This window comes from Triturus cristatus, chromosome 7 (genome assembly GCF_964204655.1).
Source record: "Triturus cristatus chromosome 7, aTriCri1.1, whole genome shotgun sequence".
Lineage (NCBI taxonomy): Eukaryota > Metazoa > Chordata > Amphibia > Caudata > Salamandridae > Triturus > Triturus cristatus.
Genome location: NC_140590.1, coordinates 1457786608 through 1457809558, shown reverse-complemented (window position 1 = coordinate 1457809558; position 22951 = coordinate 1457786608). Strand labels below are relative to the sequence as shown.

Genomic DNA, 22951 nt, shown 5'->3' with positions numbered 1-22951 from the left:
GAAAAAGAAGGGGGGCCACACAGCCCTCCTTTTAAAAAAAATAAAATAAATAAAAGACCGGCATCGCGCCGGTGGCCACGCCCCCTCCTTGCAGCACTCTGCAAACGCGCCCCCTGGCCAGTTGTAGGTTGGGGAATTAATTCCCCTTCAATACTGAGGGTCCCTGAGGGCCAACTAGCCCAACAGGTATCTCCAGTATGCACCAGGGAGCTGCGTTGCAGACAGGTGTTCTGCGGCCACGCCCCTTTTTACACCTCTATGCAAAGCAGCTCTGTGGCGCTTACTGGAGGTACCTAGTGGGCTAGTTTGACCCTAGGGACCCTTAGGATTCAAGGGTACTTATTCTCTCAACTTAGAACAGCCACAGGGCGCGCTTACATAGTGGTGATGGGAGGGGACGGGGCCTGAGGTGACGTGTGCAAACGCCCTGTGGCGCGTTTTAAGTTGGGGAAATAATTCCCTTTCAATCCTGAGGGACCCTGGGGGCCAACTAGCCCACCAGGTGCTTCCAGTAAGCACCACTGCTCTGCGTTGCAGAGAGGTGGTGCAGGCCGTGCCCCTTTTTACACCTCTCTGCAATGGTGCTTACTGGACGTACCTAGTGGGCTATTTTGCCCCTAGGGAGCTTCAGGATTCAAGGGGACTTAATCTCCCAACTTAAAAAACGGCCACAGGGTGTGTTTACACAGTGGGGAAGGGGGGGGGAACGGGGCCTGAGGTGACGTGTGCAAACACGCCCTGTCGCGCTTTAAGAGGTAGCTTTAATCCCCTGCCCTATTATATACTAGGGGCTTACAGAGGAGGTCATGCTAATCACAGGGGGACCCCAACGCATAGTGTTCCCTAGTGTATGTAGGTGTTTTCACTGTATTCTGAGTGTCTTTTAACATAGCACTGGCTCTAGGACTGGTTAGTCAGACTCAGTTACCCCCAGTATCCGTCTGAAAAAGTTGAGGGTACAGGATGATTTTGCAACAAGGCTTCTTTCTGCTCTTTGGTTTGTTCTTTCTGTACGTTATCCTTCTTCCCGCACTTTTCTTCGTCTTCGAGGGCTTCTGTTGCTTCTTTCTGCATTTCTTTTTTTTCTTTCTGTGCTTTTTTTCTTCTTTCTTCACATGTCCTATCTCTGTAGGCATAGTTAGAAATTAGCATTTTAAAAAACCTTTGAAATTCACTGAAAAAAACATAGGTTTCAGGCACGTTATAGTTAGGAATTAGCATTTAAAAAAACCTTTGAAATTCACTGAAAAAACCATAGGTTTCAGGGGCGTTATAGTTAGCTGGACTTTTCACTCGTACAAAACCATTGAAATTGCCCCGTTATAGTTAGTTCAGCTAACTATAACTCGCGTGCCCGCAATGCACTGCTGATGACGTCACATATTACATCACTCATGACATGGTCAGTGACATCACTCATGACATCACTGATGACATCTCAAATTACATCACTGATGACATCATCCTTGTGATAGAGTGGCAGACCTCCTCTCCCCCTAATATAACCTTTGATACACAAATTCAAAAATAGAAACTAAAATTTTCAAAACAATGGACATACCAATACCAGTTACAACTACCTATTCAGTAATTCTAAGATCCACATACACATCCACTCATTCACCAACAGTCCTATACAGGCACTTATACATGTACTCACTCATCATATGTACTCACACACCTATACATCCTGTTACACAACGCCACTCATGCATAGAGTTACTCACACACATAGTCACTCATGCTAATAAAGAATCAAACATCCATTTACTTGCATATACAGTTATACACACACCACCACACTTACTTCTATAGAAACTTATACATACTTAGTCTTTTAAACAACCACTTATAGAAACACATACTTATTCATACAGGAACTCTCAATCTCTCACTCTCACATATACTCACTTATATACACCAATAGTCACATATACTTGTTTAAAACATATGTAGTTACTCATAAAGACACTATTGAGACAGTCATTCACTCACTAACACACCCATACACACACTCAACCACCCATACAGTCCTGCACACATGCTGTCTTCAACACATACAAACAGTGAGTCACTCATTCATGCACCTATGCACTACGTAATACCCCCCACCGAACCATGCAGACACTCAGACTGATACTCAAAAAAACAACTAATAACCTATATAGACACCCATGTAGCTACTCACCAACCCATGCAGCCACTTATACACAAAGTGAGAGACTGATACAGATATTTACATATTTAAACATTACTCACTAAGCCATGTATTCACTATGATACACTTAATCAGTCAGTTACACAATCAATTTTTCAAAAACAAATCATCCATTTAGACACTTATATACCCATTTATTTTTCCATCGGCCTTCAGATATACATATATAAAACATATTTAATTTTCAGAAAAACAGACATTCACTGGATGATGTCATCAGTGATGTCATCAGTGATGTCATTTGAGATGTCATCAGTGATGTCATCAGTGATGTCATCAGTGATGTCATGAGTGATGTCACTGACCATGTCATGAGTGATGTAATATGTGACGTCATCAGCAGTGCATTGCGGGCGCGCGAGTTATAGTTAGCTGAACTAACTATAACGGGGGAATTTCAATGGTTTTGTACGAGTGAAAAGTCCAGCTAACTATAATGCCCCTGAAACCTATGGTTTTTTCAGTGAATTTCTAAGGTTTTTTAAATGCTAATTTCTAACTATAACGTGCCTGAAACCTATGAAACCTATGTTGTTTTCAGTGAATTTCTACGTTTTTTTAAATGCTCATTTCTAACTACAATGTGCCTGAAACCTATATTCACTGAAAAAACCATAGGTTTCAGGCACGTTATAGTTAGAAATTAGCATTTAAAAAAACGTAGAAATTCACTGAAAAAAACATAGGTTTCAGGGGCATTATAGTTAGTTGGACATTTCACTCGTACCATTGAAAATCCCCCGTTATAGTTAGTTCAGCTAACTATACCTCGCGCGCAAGCAATGCACTGCTGATGACGTCACATATTACATCACTCATGACATGGTCAGTGACATCACTGATGACATCTCAAATGACATCACTGATGACATCATCCAGTGAATGTGTGTTTTTCTGAAAATTAAATATGTTTTATATATGTATATCTGAAGGTCGATGGTAGAATAAATGGGTATATAAGTGTCTAAATGGATGATTTACTTTTCGAAAAATTGAATGTATAACTGACTGATTAAGTGTGTCTTAGTGAATACATGGGTTAGTGAGTAATGTTTAAATATATAAATATCTGTATCAGTCTCTCACTTTGTGTATAAGTGGCTGCATGGGTTGGTGAATAGCTACATGAGTGTCTATATAGGTTATTAGTTGGTTTTTTGAGTATCAGTATGAGTGTCTGAGTGTCTCTATGGTTCGGTGGGGGTATTACATAACGCATAGATGCATGAATGAGTGACTCACTGTTTGTATGTGTTGAAGACAGCATGTGTGCAGGACTGTATGGGTGGATGAGTGTGCGTATGGGTGTGTGAGTGAATGACTGTCTCAATAGTCTCTTTATGAGTAACTACATATGTTTTAAACTAGTATATGTGAGTATTGGTGTATATAAGTGAGTATATGTGAGAGTGAGAGATTGGAAGAGTTCCTGTATAAATTAGTATGTGTTTCTATAAGTGATTGCTTAAGAGAGTAAGTATGTGTAAGTTTCGGTTGCAGTAAGTGTGGTGGTGTGTATATAACTGTATATGCAATTGAATGGATGTTTGATACTTTGTTTGCATGTGTGACTATGTGTGTGAGTAACTCTATGGATGAGTGTCAGTGTGTAACAGGATGTATAGGTATAGGAGTACATATGATGAGTGAGTACATGTATGAGTGACTGTATAGGACTGTTGGTGAATGAGTGGATGTGTGTGTAGATCTTGGAATTACTGAATAGGTGTGTTGTAAGTTGTATTGGTATGTCCATTGTTTTAAAAATGTTAGTTTCTATGTTTGAGTGTGTGTATCAAAGGTTATATTAAGGTGAGAGGAGGTTTGCCACTCTATCACAAGGATGATGTAATCAGTGATGTTATCAGTGATGTCATTTGAGATGTCATCAGTGATGTCATCAGTGATGTCACTGACCCTGTCATGAGTGATGTAATATGTGACGTCATCAGCAGTGCATTGCGGGCGCGCGAGTTATAGTTAGCTAAACTAACTATAACGGGGGAATTTCAATGGTTTTGTACGAGTGAAATGTCCAACTAACTATAACGCCCCTAAAACCTATGGTTTTTCAGTGAATTTCTACGTTTTTTTAAGTGCTAATTTCTATCTATAACGTGCCTGAAACCTATGGTTTTTTCGGTGAATTTCAAAGGTTTTTTAAATGCTGATTTGTAACTATAACGTGCCTGAAACCTATGTTTTTTTCAGTTACTTTCAAAGGTTTTTTAAATGCTAGTTTCTAACTATGCCTTTGGAGGTAGGACATGTGAAGAAAGAAGAAAAAACACACAGAAAGAAGTCAAAATAATGCAGAAAGAAGCAACAGAAGTCCTCAAAGATGAAGAAAAGTGCAGGAAGAAGGAAGACGTGCAGAAAGAATAAACAGAGGAGCAGAAAGAGGCCTTGTTGCAAAATCATCCTGTACTCTCAACTTTTTCAGATGGGTACTGGTGGTATCTGACTCTGACTAACCAGTCCTAGAGCCAGTGCTATGCTAAAAGACACTTAGAATACAGCTAAAACACCTACATACACTAGGGAACACTATGCGTTGGGGTACTCCTGTGATTACCATGGCCTCCTCTGTAAGACCCTAGTACATAATAGGGCAGGGGATTAAAACTACCTCTTAAAGCGCGCCACAGGGCGCGTTTGCACACTGGTGAAGGGAGGGGGGGCTGAGCCTACGTGTGCAAACACGCCCTGTGGCCGTTTTAATTTGGGGGATAAAGTCCCCTTGAATCCTGAGGGTCCCTAGGGTCCAACTAGCCCACTAGGTACCTCCAGTAAGCGCCACAGAGCTGCGTTGCAGAGAGGTGTAAAAAAAGGGGCACGGTCTGGACCACCTCTCTGCAACGCAGCGCAATGGCGCTTACTGGAAGCACCTGGTCAGCTAGTTAGCCCCCAGGGGCTCTCAGGATTCAAGGGGAATTATTTCCCCAACTTAAAACGCGCCACAGGGCGTGTTTGCACACGTCACCTCAGGCCCCTTCCCCTCCCTTCCCCACTGTGTAAACACGCCCTGTGGCTGTTTTAAATTGGGAGATTAAGTCCCCTTGAATCCTGAGGGTCCCTAGGGTCAAACTAGCCCACTAGGTACCTCCAGTAAGTGCCGTTGCAGAGAGGTGTAAAAAGGGGCACGTCCTGGACGCACTTACTGGAAGCACCTGGTGGGCTAGTCGGCCCCCAGGGGCCCTCAGAATTGAAGGGGAATTATTTCCCCAACTTAAAACGTGCCACAGGGCGATTGCACACGTCACCTCAGGCCCCTCCCTTCACCACTGTGTAAACACGCCATGTGGCCGTTTTAAGTTGGGAGATTAAGTCCCCTTGAATCCTGAGGGCCTCTAGGGTCCAACTAGCCCACTAAGTACCTCCAGTAAGCACCACAGAGCTGCGTTGCAGAGAGGTGTAAAAAGGGGCCCGGCCTGGACCACCTCTCTGCAACGCAGCACAGTGACGCTTACTGGAAGCACCTGATGGGCTAGTTAGCCCCCAGGAGCCCTCAGGATTGAAGGGGAATTATTTCCCCAACTTAAAACGCACCACAGGGCGTGTTTGCACACGTCACCTCAGTCCCCGTCTCCTCCCTTCACCACTGTGTAAACACGCCCTGTGGCCATTTTAAGTTGGGAGCTTAAGTCCCCTTGAATGCTGAGGGTCCCTAGGGTCCAACAAGCCCACTAGGTACCTCCAGTAAGCGCCACAGCGCTGCAGAGAGGTGTAAAAAGGGGCATGGCCTCTGAACACATCTCTGCAACGCAGCTCCCTGGCGCATACTGGAGGTACCTGGTGGGCTAGTTGGCACAAACCCTTTGGCTGCCAGTTTGCAGTACAACATTATGGATAAGGGAAGTGCACTGTCTGCAGTTATGGTAATATTTTTGCCTATATATTAATGATGTTCAAACTAGTATTTATGATTCATTAATTTAAAGCCTTTATTATTAGGGTGAGTGCTCTAAGTAAATGTTGTGAGCTCTGACTGCACTACTGACAGTGGTTCCTGTATAAAAATGTGTACACACGTTTTTTAAAGTTTAGCAATATTAGGCTATGTATAATGCTCCCAGAATACTCTCTGATTTGATGCAAATATTTGCAGAAGCTTGAAAGCAAGACTGATGATTCTTTGCTTTCAAAATAAAATGTTAATTAAAAAAATGAAAGTAGGGAAAACACATTTTGCTAAACCACTGTAAAATGTCAAGTACCATTTTGTTGCAGGATAATTTTGTAACATTTGTTGATGCATGCTAGTATTACCCAAAAATATTCATAATGGAAAATCAGTGTAACCAGTTTCAATGAGAATATAGGAAACAAAAATAAACAAGCACTGGCAAAGGCAGCAGGTCTGAAATTGGTGGTCAGCTTTTTAGTTTTGTCAATGTGTGACTTGTTTTGGCATGGTTTTTGTAAAACCTTATTGGTGTGGGAGCTGCCGGGCCCTCCCCATTATAGCAAACATTGGCAAAAGCAAAATTGTTTTATTGGTCTCAAAAAGAACACACTGCTACAGTAGGCACTGAACAAAACTACTTTTTGTGCCAATATGCTCCTTGTGAAGTAGCAGAATGCTGTCACTCTCAGTGAAGCCAGCCGATACAGAGAGAGAGACAGAATTTTAATAAACACAAAAGGTCACCGTCAACGCCAGATCAAATTAGGGGCCCAACAAATAAAGTCTCAAAAGTGCACCCATTGTATATGTCCTTGCAATAAGTGCAGCTATACGGCTTTCGTGAATTCCCAAGAATTTACAGGAGTAGGACAAGAAATAGTACTCCTAGAAAATATTTGTGAACTGCATTTTAGCATGAGCAAATTTGACCATGCGAAAGTCTGAGTGTTTGCAAGTTCACTTTCCCTCCATCCATTTTTTTCTCCCAACTATGGAAGAAGGTTTACGTCTGCCATTGTCAGGAGTACATTTCCAACATTTCTCAGTATGGGAAAAGAAGAGTTGTGGAAAACCATTAAAACATGCAAATGAGTAGGTTTGCACAGACTCAAAGGGCATTGTAACCCCGGAATTATTGCTTGCCACTACTTTCAGCCCAGTATGTAGATCTGCAGAAACGTAGCGACATAAAGGGATTGCTAGTATTCGTACACTACTATGGTATGAGCCCCGGCATAATAGGAAAGGCTATATCAGAGATCTTATATAATGAGATTGCTGCCCTAATTTGTCGCTGCACTACATGGCACCAAAGGGGCAAGTGGATTTTGTTACAGGACAAGTAGATTTATGAAGCAACCTGCCCCATGGACAAGTAGATATTTTATTAGATTCCACACCCCTGTCCTGTGTGGTTACAGGGACACTACAAACTACAAGAGGCCTTTTTCCTGAAATGTGCAGCTGACCAGTAGCAACTGGAATTGGACTGGATCCTGCTGGTGGCCTCTGCTAGAGCAAGTCACTGCCCCCACATGCTAAACACTAGTCCCTGCGAGCCTTAGAATTGACTAAGAGGAGCTGCTTCAGAAACCTTGAAAAGTTGGAACTTATAAAGGTTTTGGACTTCCAAGACCTCTGAAATATCACGGCAAATGTATCTAATTTTAAAGGGACTTTTTTGGACACAGCTTCAGGCTTGCCCCACTGAAGGATTTTTAGCTCCATAAAAAAGACCCAGGGCCTGGTTCATATTTTGCTGTGCTTGTACCCCTTCATAAACATGAGAGCAATCCCGTTCACTGTATTAGGCATGCCGTAGAATACACTATAGAAAAAAGCTGTTACAGCACACCCATTATTATGTATGACAATCCAAGTATAGTATTGGATAGGTAATGAACAAGGTCTGAATTTAAATGCAACCTTTAACTGGTGTTAACGGATCACTGACAAAATATCGAGAAGGAGAATATCGACCCACCAAAATATTGAGGAAAAAATATAGAATGCCAAAATATCCAATCCCTATCTCCAAACAGGTAAGTACAAAAATATAGAATCGAAAATATCGTTGTAAAAAATATAGTTGGCCAAAATATCGAATTTTTTACATGTCTTAAAAGTAATGTAAAATTAAGGAAATAATACATATAATTAACTAAAACATACTAAAAAATACTTAAATAACTTTAAAATTAATAAATAATTAATGTAAGTAAAAAAAAATAATTTAATACATATATATTAATGTAATATTAATTACAAATATTCAATATTTTTTTGCGTAGGATAGCGGGCGGGTAATATTTACTATTACCACTCCAGTAAGTGCAATAGTAGGGCAAGCGTTGGATAGCGGGAGGGTAAAAATTATTATTCCCACTCCAGAGAGTGCAACAGTAGGGAAAGCGTTGGATAGCGTGAGGGTAAAATTTACTATTCCAACTCCAGTGTGTGCAACAGTAGGGAAAGCGTTGGATAGCGTAGGGGTAAAAATTACTATTCCCATTCCAAAGAGTGCAACAGTAGGGAAAGCATTGGATAGAGTAGGGGTAAAAATTACTAGTCCCACTCCAGAGAGTGCAACAGTAGGGAAAGCGTTGGATAGCGTAGGGGTAAAAATTACTATTCCCACTCCAGAGAGTGCAACAGTAGGGAAAGCGTTGGATAGCGTAGGGGTAAAAATTACTATTCCCACTCCAGAGAGTGCAACAGTAGGGAAAGCGTTGGATAGCGGGAGGGCAACATTTACTATTCCCACTCCAGTGAGTGCAACAGTAAGGAAAACGTCAGATGGCGTAGGGGTAAAAATTACTATTCCCACTCCAAAGAGTGCAACAGTAGGGAAAGCGTTGGATAGCGTAGGGGTAAAAATTACTATTCCGACTCCAGAGAGTGCAACAGTAGGGAAAGCGTTGGATAGCGGGAGGGTAAAATTTACTATTCCCACTCCAGTGAGTGCAACTGTAGGGAAAGCGTTGGATAGCATAGGGGTAAAAATTACTATTCCCACTTTAAAGAGTGCAACAGTAGGGAAAGCGTTGGATAGCGTAGGGGTAAAAATTATTATTCCCACTCCAGTGAGTGCAATAGTAGGGAAAGCGGTGGATAGCGTAGGGGTAACAATTAATAGTCCCACTCCAGTGAGTGCAATAGAAGGGAAAATAATAATTTAATATTTTATTAAAAATAAATTAATTATTAATACCCCAAAAAGTATTAAAATGAATTACCAATCACACAATATTTAATAATTAATTATAAATACCAATATTTCTTTAATTAATTACCTATTAATAAGTAACGACCAATTAATGTTCAATACCAAAAATTAATAAATACAATACCAATTAATAATTAATTAATAATAAATTAATCAATATACAAAAATTATTTCAATTATTAATTATTTACAATTAAATTACTTCCCACCATATTCCCCTATGAACCCACAACCCACTACAAATATTAAACTAATACAATTAACATAATTATCAATTAAACAATTAATATAAATTAATTACCAATTAATACAAATTATTTACCAATTAATAATTAATCAACAACCAATTAATTTTCAATACCAATAAATAATTACCTAATAACAATTAAATTACTTCCCACCCTATTCCCCTATAACCCCACAACCCGCTACAGAAGTAAAACGCAAAATTAAATTAAAAATAATTAATAATTCCTAAAAATTATTATTTTATGTACTATAATTAAATTACTTCCCACCCTAATCCCCTATAGACACACAATCCGCTACGGAATTAAATTACACAAAAATTAAATAACATAAAATTAATTACTTTAAAAATACTCAAACATACATTACTAAATTAATACATACTTTTAACACATATACTAACACTTAAAACACTATAAAAAAAAAATGGATATTTTTAACAACTATATTATGACTGTCGATATTACTTACTTCTATATTATTTAAATTGATATTTCTTACCTGATTTTCGATATTCTTCACCACTATATTTTGGCAATTCGATATTCTGTCCATTCTATATTAAAAACTCGATATTCTGTCCAGTCCATATTTTTTATTCAATATTATGTCTGTTTACCAGAGTTAACAATGACAATCTATGACCCTTGATGGTTCCTCGTAACTGATTGTATAATCGCATATATGGATGTTCCTTTCCCGTTACCCCCCCCCGATCTTTCAATACTCCCTCCTGATGATAGCTAATTGAAGTCTTGGAGTAAAAGTCCCCCGGATGTAGCCTGACCCACGTTTTCTGCCTGTATGCCTCGCCTTTTGTTTTTTGTTGTTATTTATGTTAAATGTATGTCTCCTGCTTCTCTCGAGCTATCCTGAGCCATTTACGGGGCTGGGCCCCAGGCGTCGCCTACTGCTTTAACTAATGTACGATCATTTCTGAATCTAGCGGCCGGCCCTGGTGGTTGTAGGCCCATGCTTGAATCTGATTTATTGTTTCAATAAAATTTTGAAAAAAAAAAAAAAAAAAAAAAAAAAAAACAATGACAATCTAATGAGACAACAGGTATACACAACATGCAAGTAGTCCAAAGGCGTCATCTGGTGGTAAGTCATTCACTTTTAATTATTTTTTCAAAGATTCCCAGCACACGATTTTGCCGACACGTGTTTCGTCTATACTTAGACTTTTTCAAGGTGGTATGGGAAGAATGAAATGGTGTGGTCCGGTATAGATGCTTCCAAGGCCAACGTCCGTTTGCGCACTCCAAAGCTAAAAATCACGTATTAGACTGGGCAGTCCTTTAATAATATCTTGTATGACTCAATCAAATCCAATTCCGTTACGTGGACCATAAGTATCGTCCATTTAGATATACAACATCGTAATAACAAATGATAGACACAGGAAGCAAAGCCCTGGTGAGTTTGCGATATAATGAACTTGTAATGAGGCTGATGGGCTACCCGTCACATGTGACGGAGTAACTCGTCTGCAAAATTGTAGACCAGGAACTAAGTCTTAAGGTAGAAATCGTGAACAAACAAAGACTCGAAAAGTATTCCCCCGAAAAGAGGACTTTGTCCGAGCTTCACCCTCCAAAACCAATAGCTTCTGCCAGACCTCATGCAGCAGCTTTGAGAGGACCTGGTGGATTTCGACTTCTATTTCAGAGACTAGTCCAGAAGGTAAAATCCTTCACCAGCATGAACCTGCTTGGTGTTATTAATCTGCAACCACAGTTGGCCTAAATCCACCCACGGGCCCTGGTCAACCACAGACAGGGACTACTAATTGTCCCTTTACTTTTTATTGGAGCTTTTTTTAGCTTAAACCTTTATAAATTTGTATTGCTTGTTCCCTATTTGGATTTTTGCCATTTTTATTGCCATTTTGATTGTTACATTATTTCTATTTTTAGAAACAGTGGGATTTTTATTGTGTAGTTGGTTGACTTTTTAACTGGTCTGCTACTACTAAATGCTATACACCTTTTCATTAGTTAAATCTGTCTGCCCTGTGCTATTCCTATCAGTGGGGTGAGCCGACTTGTATATTATTGAAACTATGTTTTATCTTGATAAGTTTGTGGTCTTATTTCTTGTGGGGGACTCAATCACCCCAATTAATAACCAATTTTCTTACAAACCTTAATAAAGATGCTGTTTTAAACAGAGTTAGAAGGCGGTTTGTATGGTCTCACCATGTTTAAATTGTGAAACCACCAACAAGCACAACAGTAAGGGATAATGTATTTTGAACTGTTTGACAATACATGATGAAGGGGTTTTACACTGAGAAATCTAGGACAAAGACGATAGGAAGTATTTTATGTTGTTTAACACTGAGGGATGTTCTTATACAGATCTAGGGCCAGAGAGGTACAAAAGGTCTGGTTTTCATTGTGCATAATAGCAATTTTAGATGTAGTGTTTAGTTGTGTGCGAATTAAAGTTCTTTTCCTAGAACACTATCTGCAAGTTGATTTATTCGGTGTTATTGTTTCCTTTGTGGTTCTGACCTTCTCCCCCACACCACCTCCCTGTATAAGACTAAGTGCACTGCCCTGCTACCCTGAGGGGACAAGTGCTAAAGATGTGTACTTGGTGCTCCGTTTGAGTTCAAATGGAAGGTGGTTCCAGGGTTTCGGTACTACCTCTTTGTTCACTGTCTTCTTTACAAATATTTGGTTGGGCAGCAATTGTGTTAGGCCATGTATAAACTAGTTCCACTGCTACTAACTAACGGAGAAATTGTCATAACCTGTGCCAAATAACCTAAAAAGTGTTCAAGCACGGTGTAACCCCATGCCAAATATAGTAGAAAGATGTGTTAGATTGAGAACGCTGACAAACACAATAGGAAGGGGTTTTACCTACGAACTCTCTGACAAACAGAATAGGAAGTGTTTTCTATTGTTTAACGTAACGATCTTATACAGTTTTTTTTTAGTTCAGTAGAGGTTAGAGCAGTGGTCGAAGTGGGGGAAAAAAGTAGGGGAACTGTGGGACTTATCCATGGGCCTTGGTTATTTTTGCCATCCGGGGACGCATTTTTAAAATAAAAAATGTAGGGGAACGGTTTCTATTAAATGTAAAAAGTAGGGGCAAGCCGTGCCCTGCCGGTCCCGCCCACTTCGACCACTGGGTTAGAGAGGACTGGGCTTCATTGTGTACACTTGTGTATGTTTACTATTTCGCTGTATGTGAATTAGTCAATGTATCTCATTTATTTTGTTAACTGCTTTATATAAAACAGACAAAACATTCATTTTCGATCAACACAAAAAGTATGCCACATTAGCCAAACAAATGCTTAGAATCCTAAAAATAGCACATCCAAAAAATTATGTCTTTTTTTTAATAGAAATGCTAAATCATTGGCTAAATTGTGCAGGTAAGTAGACCACAGTGAATGCCATAGCTGCTGCTTTACAACCAGAAAACAAATACATTTAATTTAAATGAAAATGGTGCGTCTGTTTTAACCTCTTCAGTGCCCATGACGAGATAGTCTCGTCATGGAGCACGGTTGCGCTGTGCCCATGACGAGACTATCTCGTCATGAACCCCACCCACTAATGCAACGCCCGGCACAGGAGGGGGAAAGGGCGTGGCACTGAAGGGGTTAAAGTTCAAGCTGAATTAAAATATGTTTTCTTTTTCAAGAAAATGTCTCAACATTGATTTATTAGGTGTTATAATGCGTGTTTGCAGTGTTCTGAGGCTCTAACCAACATCACTTCCCAGCGTAAACCTATGACTCCTCTGCCTCCCTACTTTCAGGGTCATAAGTTGCTGCTAGGAACTGATGCAGAGCTACTTAAGCGAGGCCACAGGCAGAGTCCTGAGCAGAGTGAATGTCTGCAAGAATTAAGAGGTTAGGGTAGGGTGTGGAGACTCGGTTCACAGGTGCAACGGGAGCTCAGTTTGGATTCAATATTAAGATGGCCCCAAACACCCAAGGGCAAAGATTAAACACGTATTTCGCTCATCACAAATGAAATGTAACAGTAGTACAACGTAATATCAAAATATGTCAAAATGAGAGAGTTATAATGTAAAGTAAGCTTTTAGTAAAAGCAACATTTATGTTAATAACCAATTAAATTATAGAAAAAGCATTGTATCAGTCTGCTAATATTTAACCTTCCTACTTCCACTCATGTCGTTGGATAACCAAAACACAACGTTGCAGCACAGTTTTTCATGAAATGTCTAGTATTACAGATTACTCCAATGAAAAGTCAAAAATAACACAATGAACAGAGATCACACAGGAAGCGATTTCCATATTAAAGGAGTGTTGGGGGGCACACTAAAAAAATACATATCTGGACAAGAAATTGGAGTTGCACTTTAGCAGTTACCAAAAAGTGTCTGTCAATATTAGGGCACACTGAGAGTGGACATCTGATGCTAGGGTGGGGAGAAGATTGTCCAATGGTCCAACTTTTGCAGAAATGTCACAAGTGATGTCGGACAAAAAACTATCCCGATTTATACTTCTGTCATATAGGGAGAGCCAATGCAAGAGAATTTGATATGCAGCAGGCTGAATAATTGCTGGGGAAAAAAGCTTGTTTGGATGCCTCCAGCAGCCTGGCAGGACTGGCCCCTGCAGCCTTGCATACTGAACAGGCGCTATGTAGAGGTCGGCTAGGGGTCAGCAGTTGTTTACATTTTGATTGGCGGGTGCTGCTCCAACAAAGGGGGGTTGGGGGGGGGGTATGAGCGCGAACTTGACCCGTGAGGGTATCAGAGCACTTTACAAGGTTTACAAAAGTGAAGAAAAAAGGCTTAGAAATACAGAAGTATACAAACGATTGGAGAGGGGAAGGGGTGCTGAACACATAGGGGAATAGAGGGACACGTGTGTATGGCTACAATTACAGCTAATCAGTATAAGACCCCACAGTTTCTTGGTGGAGTGAGTAGGTGATCTGAGGAAAATGCGATAGTCGTAGATTAGTCAGGCTCTCTGTGGTGGTTGAAGGCAGAGATTAGGCGAGGAATTTACCCATGAGGAAAGTTTTGGCCTCCTTTGTGAAGCGTGCCAAAGAAGGCATTCTTCTGATGACGGGTGGGAGAGAGTTCCAAATTCTTGGTGCGGTCCCGGAGAAAGCCCGATTGTAGGGTTTTTTTTTCCCGAAAACGGGTAGGTTGGAGCAAGAGGTCTCAGGCGGACCGGGAGTTCCTGCTTCTCCCAGATACCACTAGTTTCTGTGCTAGATAAGCAGGAGAGTTTGCATATAGAGCCTTGTGTGTAATGCATGCCAGTTTCAGCTGTATTCTGGACTCGAGGGGAAGCCAGTTCAAAGCTTTCAGCTATGGAGAGATGTGGTCGAATTTCCTTGTGCCGGTAAGTAGTCTGGCGGCCGCATTGAGGCAGGCTTTTAAAGGTGCAAGGGAGATCTTGGGTAAACCCGAGAGGGTGGAACAGCCATATTCTAGCCTAGAGATGACTAGTGGTTGGACTGCCATTTTTAGGACGGGAGCATCGATGAAGTGTTTCAGCTTCCTTAGGTAGCTCAGGTGAAACCTGGCTGATTTAGCCATCGAGTTGATGTGGTTCCGCATGTTCAGGTTGCAGTCGAGGATTATTCCCAAATATTTGGCCGAGTCCACGATGGTCGGTGGGCAGTTTAAGGCTGTGATAGCCTTGATCCACATCTGAATCTCCGGGTTGGCTTTTGTAGGGGAGATTAGGAGAAATTCGGTTTTCTTTGCGTTTAGTTTGAGTTGGTTAGAGGCAAGCCATTGGACGGTCAGTTTCAGGGCCTCATTCAGGGCGAGGATCTCCTCGAGCGATGAAATTTTGATGTATATTTGGGTGTCGTCCGCGTACATATGGTAGGAGATGTTAGCGGTGCAAAGTACTTCGGTAAGCAGCTCTAAGTAGGAATTAAAGAGGGTGGGGGACAGGGTTGATCCTTGAGGGACTCCAACCGTGACCGGGGAGGGAGCTGATAGGTTACCGTTAATTAGGAATCTCTGTGATCGATTGTGGAGAAAGGACCTAAACCTTTCTAAAACAGAGCCATCCAAACCCATCCCGAGTTTGAGGCGTTCGAGTAGTTTTTCATGGTTGACCGTGTCGAAGGCAGAGGATAGATCTAGGAGGATTAGAAGGCAGGTTTTGCCTTGGTCAAGGGCTTGGAGGGCATTGTCCACAATGTGGAGCATGGTAGTTTCAGTGCTGTGCCCAGGTCTGAATCCAGATTGGAAGTCATCGAGTAGGTGGAAGTTGTTGATGTGTTGACTTAGTTACTGTTGTACACACTTCTCTAACACTTGGCTAACAGAGGGATATTGGAGATAGGTCTGAAGTTGTCAGGGGAGGCTGGATCCAGCAACATTTTTTTTTTTTAATGGGAAGGACTTGGCCAGCTTTCAGAGAGTCAGGAATCGATCCCTGCTGGAGAGAGGCGTTAATTATTGAAGTCCAGCTAGGAACAATGGATTGGGTGGCAGCAGCGAGGCAGTTAGATGGTAGCGGGTCATTAAAGTGATTATTCGGGTTTAAGGTAGAGATGATTTTAGAGACGGAGTCTTCATCATAGTACTTGAAGTCCACCCAGCGGGCTTGATTTTTAGGTGAGGCCAGTTAGGGCAGCGCGGAAAGAGGAGGCAGGTCAGGAAGGGGTTGAGAATATGTGGCGGCACTGAGTTCATTTCCTAAGGCTGTGATTTTATCAGCGAAGAAAGAGGAGAATTCCTCAGATGATACTAGAAACTTAGGAGTTTCTTTAGGTGTTTTAGCCAGTTTATTTGATTGGTGTTTGACCAGTTCAAAGAGCTTGCGGGGTCTATTTATGCAAAAACAACAGTTGATGGACAGAATGCAGAACAATGTCATACATTCACCCCAGTACCGAGATCTGGGCCTAAATCCATCGTTTTTTTGATCACCATGCCATTCCAGTTTGAACCCAGCCATATGCCAATCAGTCTTGACCCTGTGCCTCATGGGAACAGCCCAGCCCGAACTGCCAAGGCAGGTCCTCCCTGGACTGGAAACAAGCATCCTAGGACCGGTTTCGAGGTTTCACCCCTCTTCAGCCAGGATAGCTTGATTCCTGTGGCATGGAGAGCATGGGACTCACGTCTGGGCATACCCATACTACTCGGGGTGACAAATGCAAAAAGAACAATTTATGGACAGAATGCAGAACAATGTCATACATTCACCCCAGTTTTAGACGTGGGTTCCTTGCGCACTTTGCCACTGGATTTAAGATAGCCTTAGACGGGGTCTATTCATGGCATTCCCCAGTTCCGATCTGAAGAATTCTTTTTTTTGAATTGAGAATGTTCTTGTTGTAGGCGTTTCCCACCTGGCGGAGAAGTTTTAGATGCGCAGCATAGGGGTGCTGTCGCCATATTCTTTCAGATTGCCGGAGGGCTCTCTCTCCATGTTGAGGGATCCAGTGAACCAGGGGTTTCTGTCTTTGATTTGTGTTCTTTTTAGTTTTAGTGGGGCTAGGTCATCCAGAATGTTCGATATAGCTGCTGAGTAGTGATCATTGAGGTCACTGACCGTTGTTATATGCGAAGGGGGGAGAAGGTCAGACTTACAGAAAGCCTCCAGTTTCCTGTGGTCAAGGTTCTTGGTGTCTCTGACCCAGCGTTTGGGAATCACCGGTTGCGGTGCCTTTGTCTTGTGGGTCCCGGGTAAAAGGAAGGCAATGGCGTGGTGGTCATACCAGTCACATGGGTCTATGGAGATAAGCTTGACTGATGATTCCTTAGAGATGATCCAGTCCAGGGTGGCCCCTTTTGAATGAGTTGGCAGTGAGCAGACTTGAGTCAGGGCTTGATCGGTTAGGAGGTCTTTGATGGCGTTGACGTGAGGATCCTTGGGAACGTTCCAGTGCAGGTTGAAATCACCAAGGAAAATCTTTTTAGCGATGGAGGAAATCTTAGTTGTGATGATTTCCAAGAGGTGATCGGTGAAAGAGTCGTTCAAGCCTGGAGGGTGGTAAAAGATGTGCAAGTTGCACAGTTGTATTGAGTAGCTGCAAATGGAGAGGGCGAGGTATTTGCAGGAGTCAGTGGTGTCCGCCGTTTGTTCCGTGACAAGGGATTAGATCGGTCGATGCAGGCGATGCCTCCTCCTTTCCTGCTGGATTGTCTGTCCAGTCTAGCAATGTTGTAGTTGGGAGGGCCTAATAGGTCCAGGCAAGGAGACTAGTTTTTGTTGAGCCATGATTCAGTTAGTATTGCTAGGTCGAAATTTTTGCTCAGGATGAGATCAGCAATATCGGTGGCGTGCTTAACTGCCGACCGGCAGTTGATTAAGAGACAAGATAGGGGGGGGGTCAGGGGGAGTGTTAGGGGTCTGGGCGGACAGGTGTACAGGCGCAAGGTTGCTTTTAACCACACTTCTGTTACGGTGGGTATCTGACCTGTTGGGGTTGATGGTGACCGTGCTGATGGCATGATCGGAACTTGCATATAGTGGACAAGGGATGACTTGGACAGAGTTGTGGTCTTGGAGGATGGCTAGGATTTTGTTTTCCGTGAGGTCTAGTGGAATTGAGGTGGCAGTGGTAGAGTTGTAAGAGAGGGCGAGAGCTCAGGATTCCTCCTCTGAAAGGTGGCATGGTTGCTTGCACGGGCGAAGGTGTCTCAAGAGTAGCGGTAGTGGGTGCTTGGGAAGCTCTGTGACATGGGGGGTGGATATCAGCGGGGGCTTGAGGTTAGCAAGGGAGAGTTCAGCAAGGTGAAGGAGGTTCATTAGGTCCAGAATGGAGATATGGATGCTCTGAGTTAGTTTGGCCGCTCTGGAATGCAGAATTTCGAAATCAATATAAGTGGGAGGTGCTAGAGGGCCGGGGCGCAGTGGTTCAGGAGCAGTACAAGCGGCATGCATAGGTGGTAGGGGAGAAGGGTTGGCTTGAGCTGAATCGAAGGTCTTAGAGGCGAACCAGACTCGCGGTTCGGGTGGAGGCCGGCGGGGAGGTGGTCAAGAAGGTGCGCAAAGGTTTTGCGCCAAGAGGCGGTTCTTATGGAGTAGAAGATAAGGTCATTAATGACTATGCCGATGTCCGCACTGTAGCGCAGGTCGGATATCAACGTCTCAGGGTGGCTTTTTAGGGTGGCGTGCTTGAATGATTTAGCAGCGGTTTTGGAGAGGTTTGGGGGGTAGACGAGAGTATAAGAGTTTTCCCCAGTCACGGTCAGGCCAGGACCTGACATGTTGGCTAGGGTAGGGGACTATATGGTTAAAAAGGGACAAAAAGGCAGCAGAGGGGATGGGTCTCCAGGTACCAAGGCGTGATGGAACTATAGTGACTGAAACTGGTCTCTCCGGAGTGTTACTCATCAATCACCAAGGCGGGGTCGCATCTCGGTATGCGTTGTTAACATACTTCATTAAATATGTTCATACCTAGAGATATACCCACTTAAATTTCTTATTAATCACAAACAAAACTAAATGAGCCCATGTTCTCAGAAAAAAAACATATTATTTACACAAATTTTAAAGAAAATGCAATCGTTCATAGGGGACTGGAATTCAAATACAGCATGACAAAGTAGATAAGGTAAAAACTCTAGTCTACAGACTCAACATCCGGGCAGAAGTATAAAAAAGAGCCTATATGTCACACTTGAAAGAGGATGGTGTGTAAATAATGACAAAAAATTATATATAAAAAGTGTAGCCCCTCTCAAAGTTATGATTGTAAAACGGCCATAAATTGCATGGTCTTGATCTTGTTTACGCATGGGCGATGGCACGTGCTAAAAGTGCATGTTGTTTCCCGTTTCGAGGTGTGCAAACAAGGCATGTGCAGAATTTGCCTACACAATTTGTGGTAGATTTTACATGGTGAAAAAGGTTCAAGCAAAAACTAAAAACCCATTTTATGAAATGTAGGAAATGTAGCACTCCTATCCTATAGAAAGGAAACTTCACCTTTCAATTCAATTAAAACTATAATAAAGAGACTACAAATCTGACTTGTAATGGAGTGAAATTCTAAGAAAGCACACAGATTCTTTTCAAGTCACTCTCGAAGTGTTGAAATCTGATTACGCCCCTCCCTCCATGTATACACCAAGGTGAGCATGTGTCCTATTTGCCCACACCATTTTCTCTAGGTTTTAACTAGATACATCTTGCAGGCATACATTCTCAATGTAAGCAATTACACGGGAAAACAGCTCCAGTCACTAACACATTTCCTCCATAACGATCTTGTTTATGTTGTATGTGGGAGATTGACTGCCATGTTTTGGAGAGGCATCCACTGCCATTAGAGACCCTAAAAGTCTACTTGAACTGTAGGATGCCGGCTTCAAGGAGGGGTAATCTACAGCGATAGGCATTGAAAGCTTGGGTCTACTACCATATATTCTGGACCGGGAAGAATGGTGAGCTGGCATCGAAACGGAACAAAACCAGTTACTGTAAAACGGAAAAGGTTATCTGCTTGAAAGAGAAATGACTGTTAAATACTGTTCGAGGCGGAGCATTCTGTTTGACCGAACCTGACCTAGACCCCTAACACCCGTACACTCACGGCAAACCACTCTTTACCTCTGTGTTCATCACCATCTTACTCCCAAGTCAGCCGCGTTGCATTGTGGAGAGCGACACGGTAACTAAGAGCAGCTTGTCCTTAGCAACCGCAGAAGGGCGCATTGTCGTTAGTAGGGGACAAGTTAATCAGTTCGTCAAACAGAGAACAGTTTCATGGATACAGTTAACGATGGATTTCTACCACATAGATCAAATAAACACTGCTCTCCTATGGGGGTTGTTAATACCAAAGTCTTCTTTTTGCAGAAAATCACTACTCCCCTTTAAAGAAAAAGTGGTGCGGTCCGCCAGTGACGGGCTCTGACAGCCATATTTGTTGTCTCCTAGAGTATGCAAGCGCTCCGTAGGAATGTGGCAATGACATGCATCATTCTGGACAAACCAGAGTAAAAAATGTAGAACCATTCAGGCCTTAAGTGGGATTCAAAGAGGAGGAGCGGTTTCACTGAATTGGGCGTGGCCTATTTAATTAGGGGTGTGGCTTATGCACGTAAACTTAAAGCTGCCAAGCCCTCAGTTTGCTGTGAATAATTACAGCTTTTCAGTGCATTTATTAGTGTAATTTTTTGCAGATGTATGTAGCGCGAACTCGACCCGAAGGTATTGCAGCGCTTTACCTGACTCCAGTTACGTTACAGACAGACACATTAATTTATTTTTTGGTAGGCACGGGGAAATTAAGTGATTTGCCAGCGATCACAGGATGCATGTAGGTACCCGAACCGGGATCTCTCAGCTCCAAAGTCGGCAGCTCTAGCCGTAAGGCTACATCCTATATCACTGCCTTATGAGTGACACTTTGAGTGACATTTTGTAGCGATTGGAAGAAAGCAGTTATTTTCATGTAACGAGGTGAATATCTGAAAGGGTCAATTTTGTGTAAAACGTGACGAGCTTAAATCTGCCTTAAACCAGTTGCAATGGTTTTGAGGTCACCAATTATCTATATCCTTACTGGACCTAGGCCATTCAAGGCCCTTATTTTAGGCAAAAGCTCTCTCCACTGTACACATCTGGCCCCTGTGCTGACGAAGGATTTTAGACCACGAACGATTATTAAGAACACCCTTCCAAAATAAACACACACAGCAGCAGTGACTGTCTGCGTAACGCACCTCAACGTTTGCTGATGTGAGCCATTACACTTCTTCTTTTAATGACTCGTTGGTTTTGTATTGGAAGCACCTTGGGTGCCTCAGCTTTCCAGAAGTGAGTCAGGGAAGTGAATAGGCATTTTTAGATTGAAGCCTACCTGCTAAAGACATTTTAGGGACTTTCAAAACGTTGACCTAGGAATGCATTTCGCTCGCTGATTACCATTGGCTTTGTGGTTTATAGCTCATGTGTTTTTGCTTTATGTTTGCTGTCTTTATTTGAGTTAGGCTCTCCAGGTTCATTGCAGCTCTGTTGCCTAAACCGTGTTTACTGTATTCTTCCACACACTTGCTTTTTGTAAACAGGCCTTTAAATATTGTTCTTATCTTGTCACATTTGCTGTGCATTCACAAACAAAGGTCAGATGTCAGGCTCTCTCTTCCAGGGATCTGGGAATTTCTTTTTCTTTCTCTGACTTTAAAGTGAGAGAATTTATGTGACAATCGTGCTGACTATACATGGAAAATGAGAAGGGATTTTTTTTCTAGTACACAACAAAAACATAGAACTGTGCTGATGTTTCAGAATATATCAGAATTAGCACAAATTAAGCACATTTTCTTGGTAATCCTGAAGTGTGGTGGAAACACATATTTGAAAACAATCAGTACACTAGGTGATGACATTTGCACACATTATTGTTTATGTGCACTAAAACTGTATTTCAGTGCAATGTAACGGCTATTTCAATTGAAATGTGTTTCTGTAATGGCAGTGCACTACCACACCATGCATACTCCACACTACACCGCTCCACTCAATGTAACCTAATCAACCACTACAATCTACTGCACTCCACTCAAATCTACGCCACTCTGCTCCAAACTATCTCAGTCTGCCCCACTCAAATCCACCCCAATCTACCACAGTCCAACCACTCCAATGTAACTCAATCCCACCCACTCCAATCTCCTCAAATCCAATACAATCTATCCCACTCTAATTTACCCCACTCCACTGCAGTCAATACAACTCCTCTCCACTCTATTCTACAGTACTCCACTCCAACCTACCCCACTCAACTTCAATCTACCCCACTCCAGTCGATCCCACCCCATCCCAATCTACCCCACAGCAATCTATCCAACTTCACTCCAATGCACCCCACTCAACTCCAATCTACAACAATGTACCTCACTCCTATCTATCGAAGTCCAATAAACCCCACTCCACCCTAATGTACCCCACTCTAATCTACACCACTCCACTCTATTGTACCCCACTCCACTTCAATCTACATCAATCTATGCCACTCATATCTATCTCACTCCAATTTACCTCCCTCCATCCCAATCTACACCACTCCACTCCATTCTACTCCTCTCCACTCCAATCTACCCCACTCCACTTTACCCCACTCCAATCCACCCCACTCTATCACACTCCACCCCACTCCAATCTATCCCACACCACTCCAATCTACCCCACTCTCCTAGTCTATCCCAGTTCACTCTACCACACTTCAGTCTACCCAAATCTAACCCACTCCACTTCACTCCAGTCTACTACACTCTACTCAAATCTACCCAACTCCACTCTAACCCACTCCATCCCAGTCCACCCCACTCCAATTTACCCCACCCGCCCCAATCTGCCCTACTCCAAACTACACCACCAAAATCTACTTGCCTCCAGTCTAATCCACTC

The 22951-nt window shown here is 42.3% G+C and overlaps 1 protein-coding gene across 2 annotated transcripts in view; it reads right to left on the bottom strand.

Moving 5' to 3' along the window:
• Window positions 1–20261, bottom strand: part of IFT52 (intraflagellar transport 52) — a 236577-nt gene extending 216316 nt beyond the window's left edge. For both annotated transcript variants that reach the window (XM_085619219.1, XM_085619220.1), the window contains exon 1: window positions 20147–20261. In XM_085619219.1, coding sequence (XP_085475345.1) covers window positions 20147–20164 — 18 coding nt within the window. In that variant the 5' untranslated portion in view covers window positions 20165–20261. The remainder of the gene's footprint in view (window positions 1–20146) is intronic.
• Between the last annotated feature and the right edge of the window lie 2690 nt (window positions 20262–22951).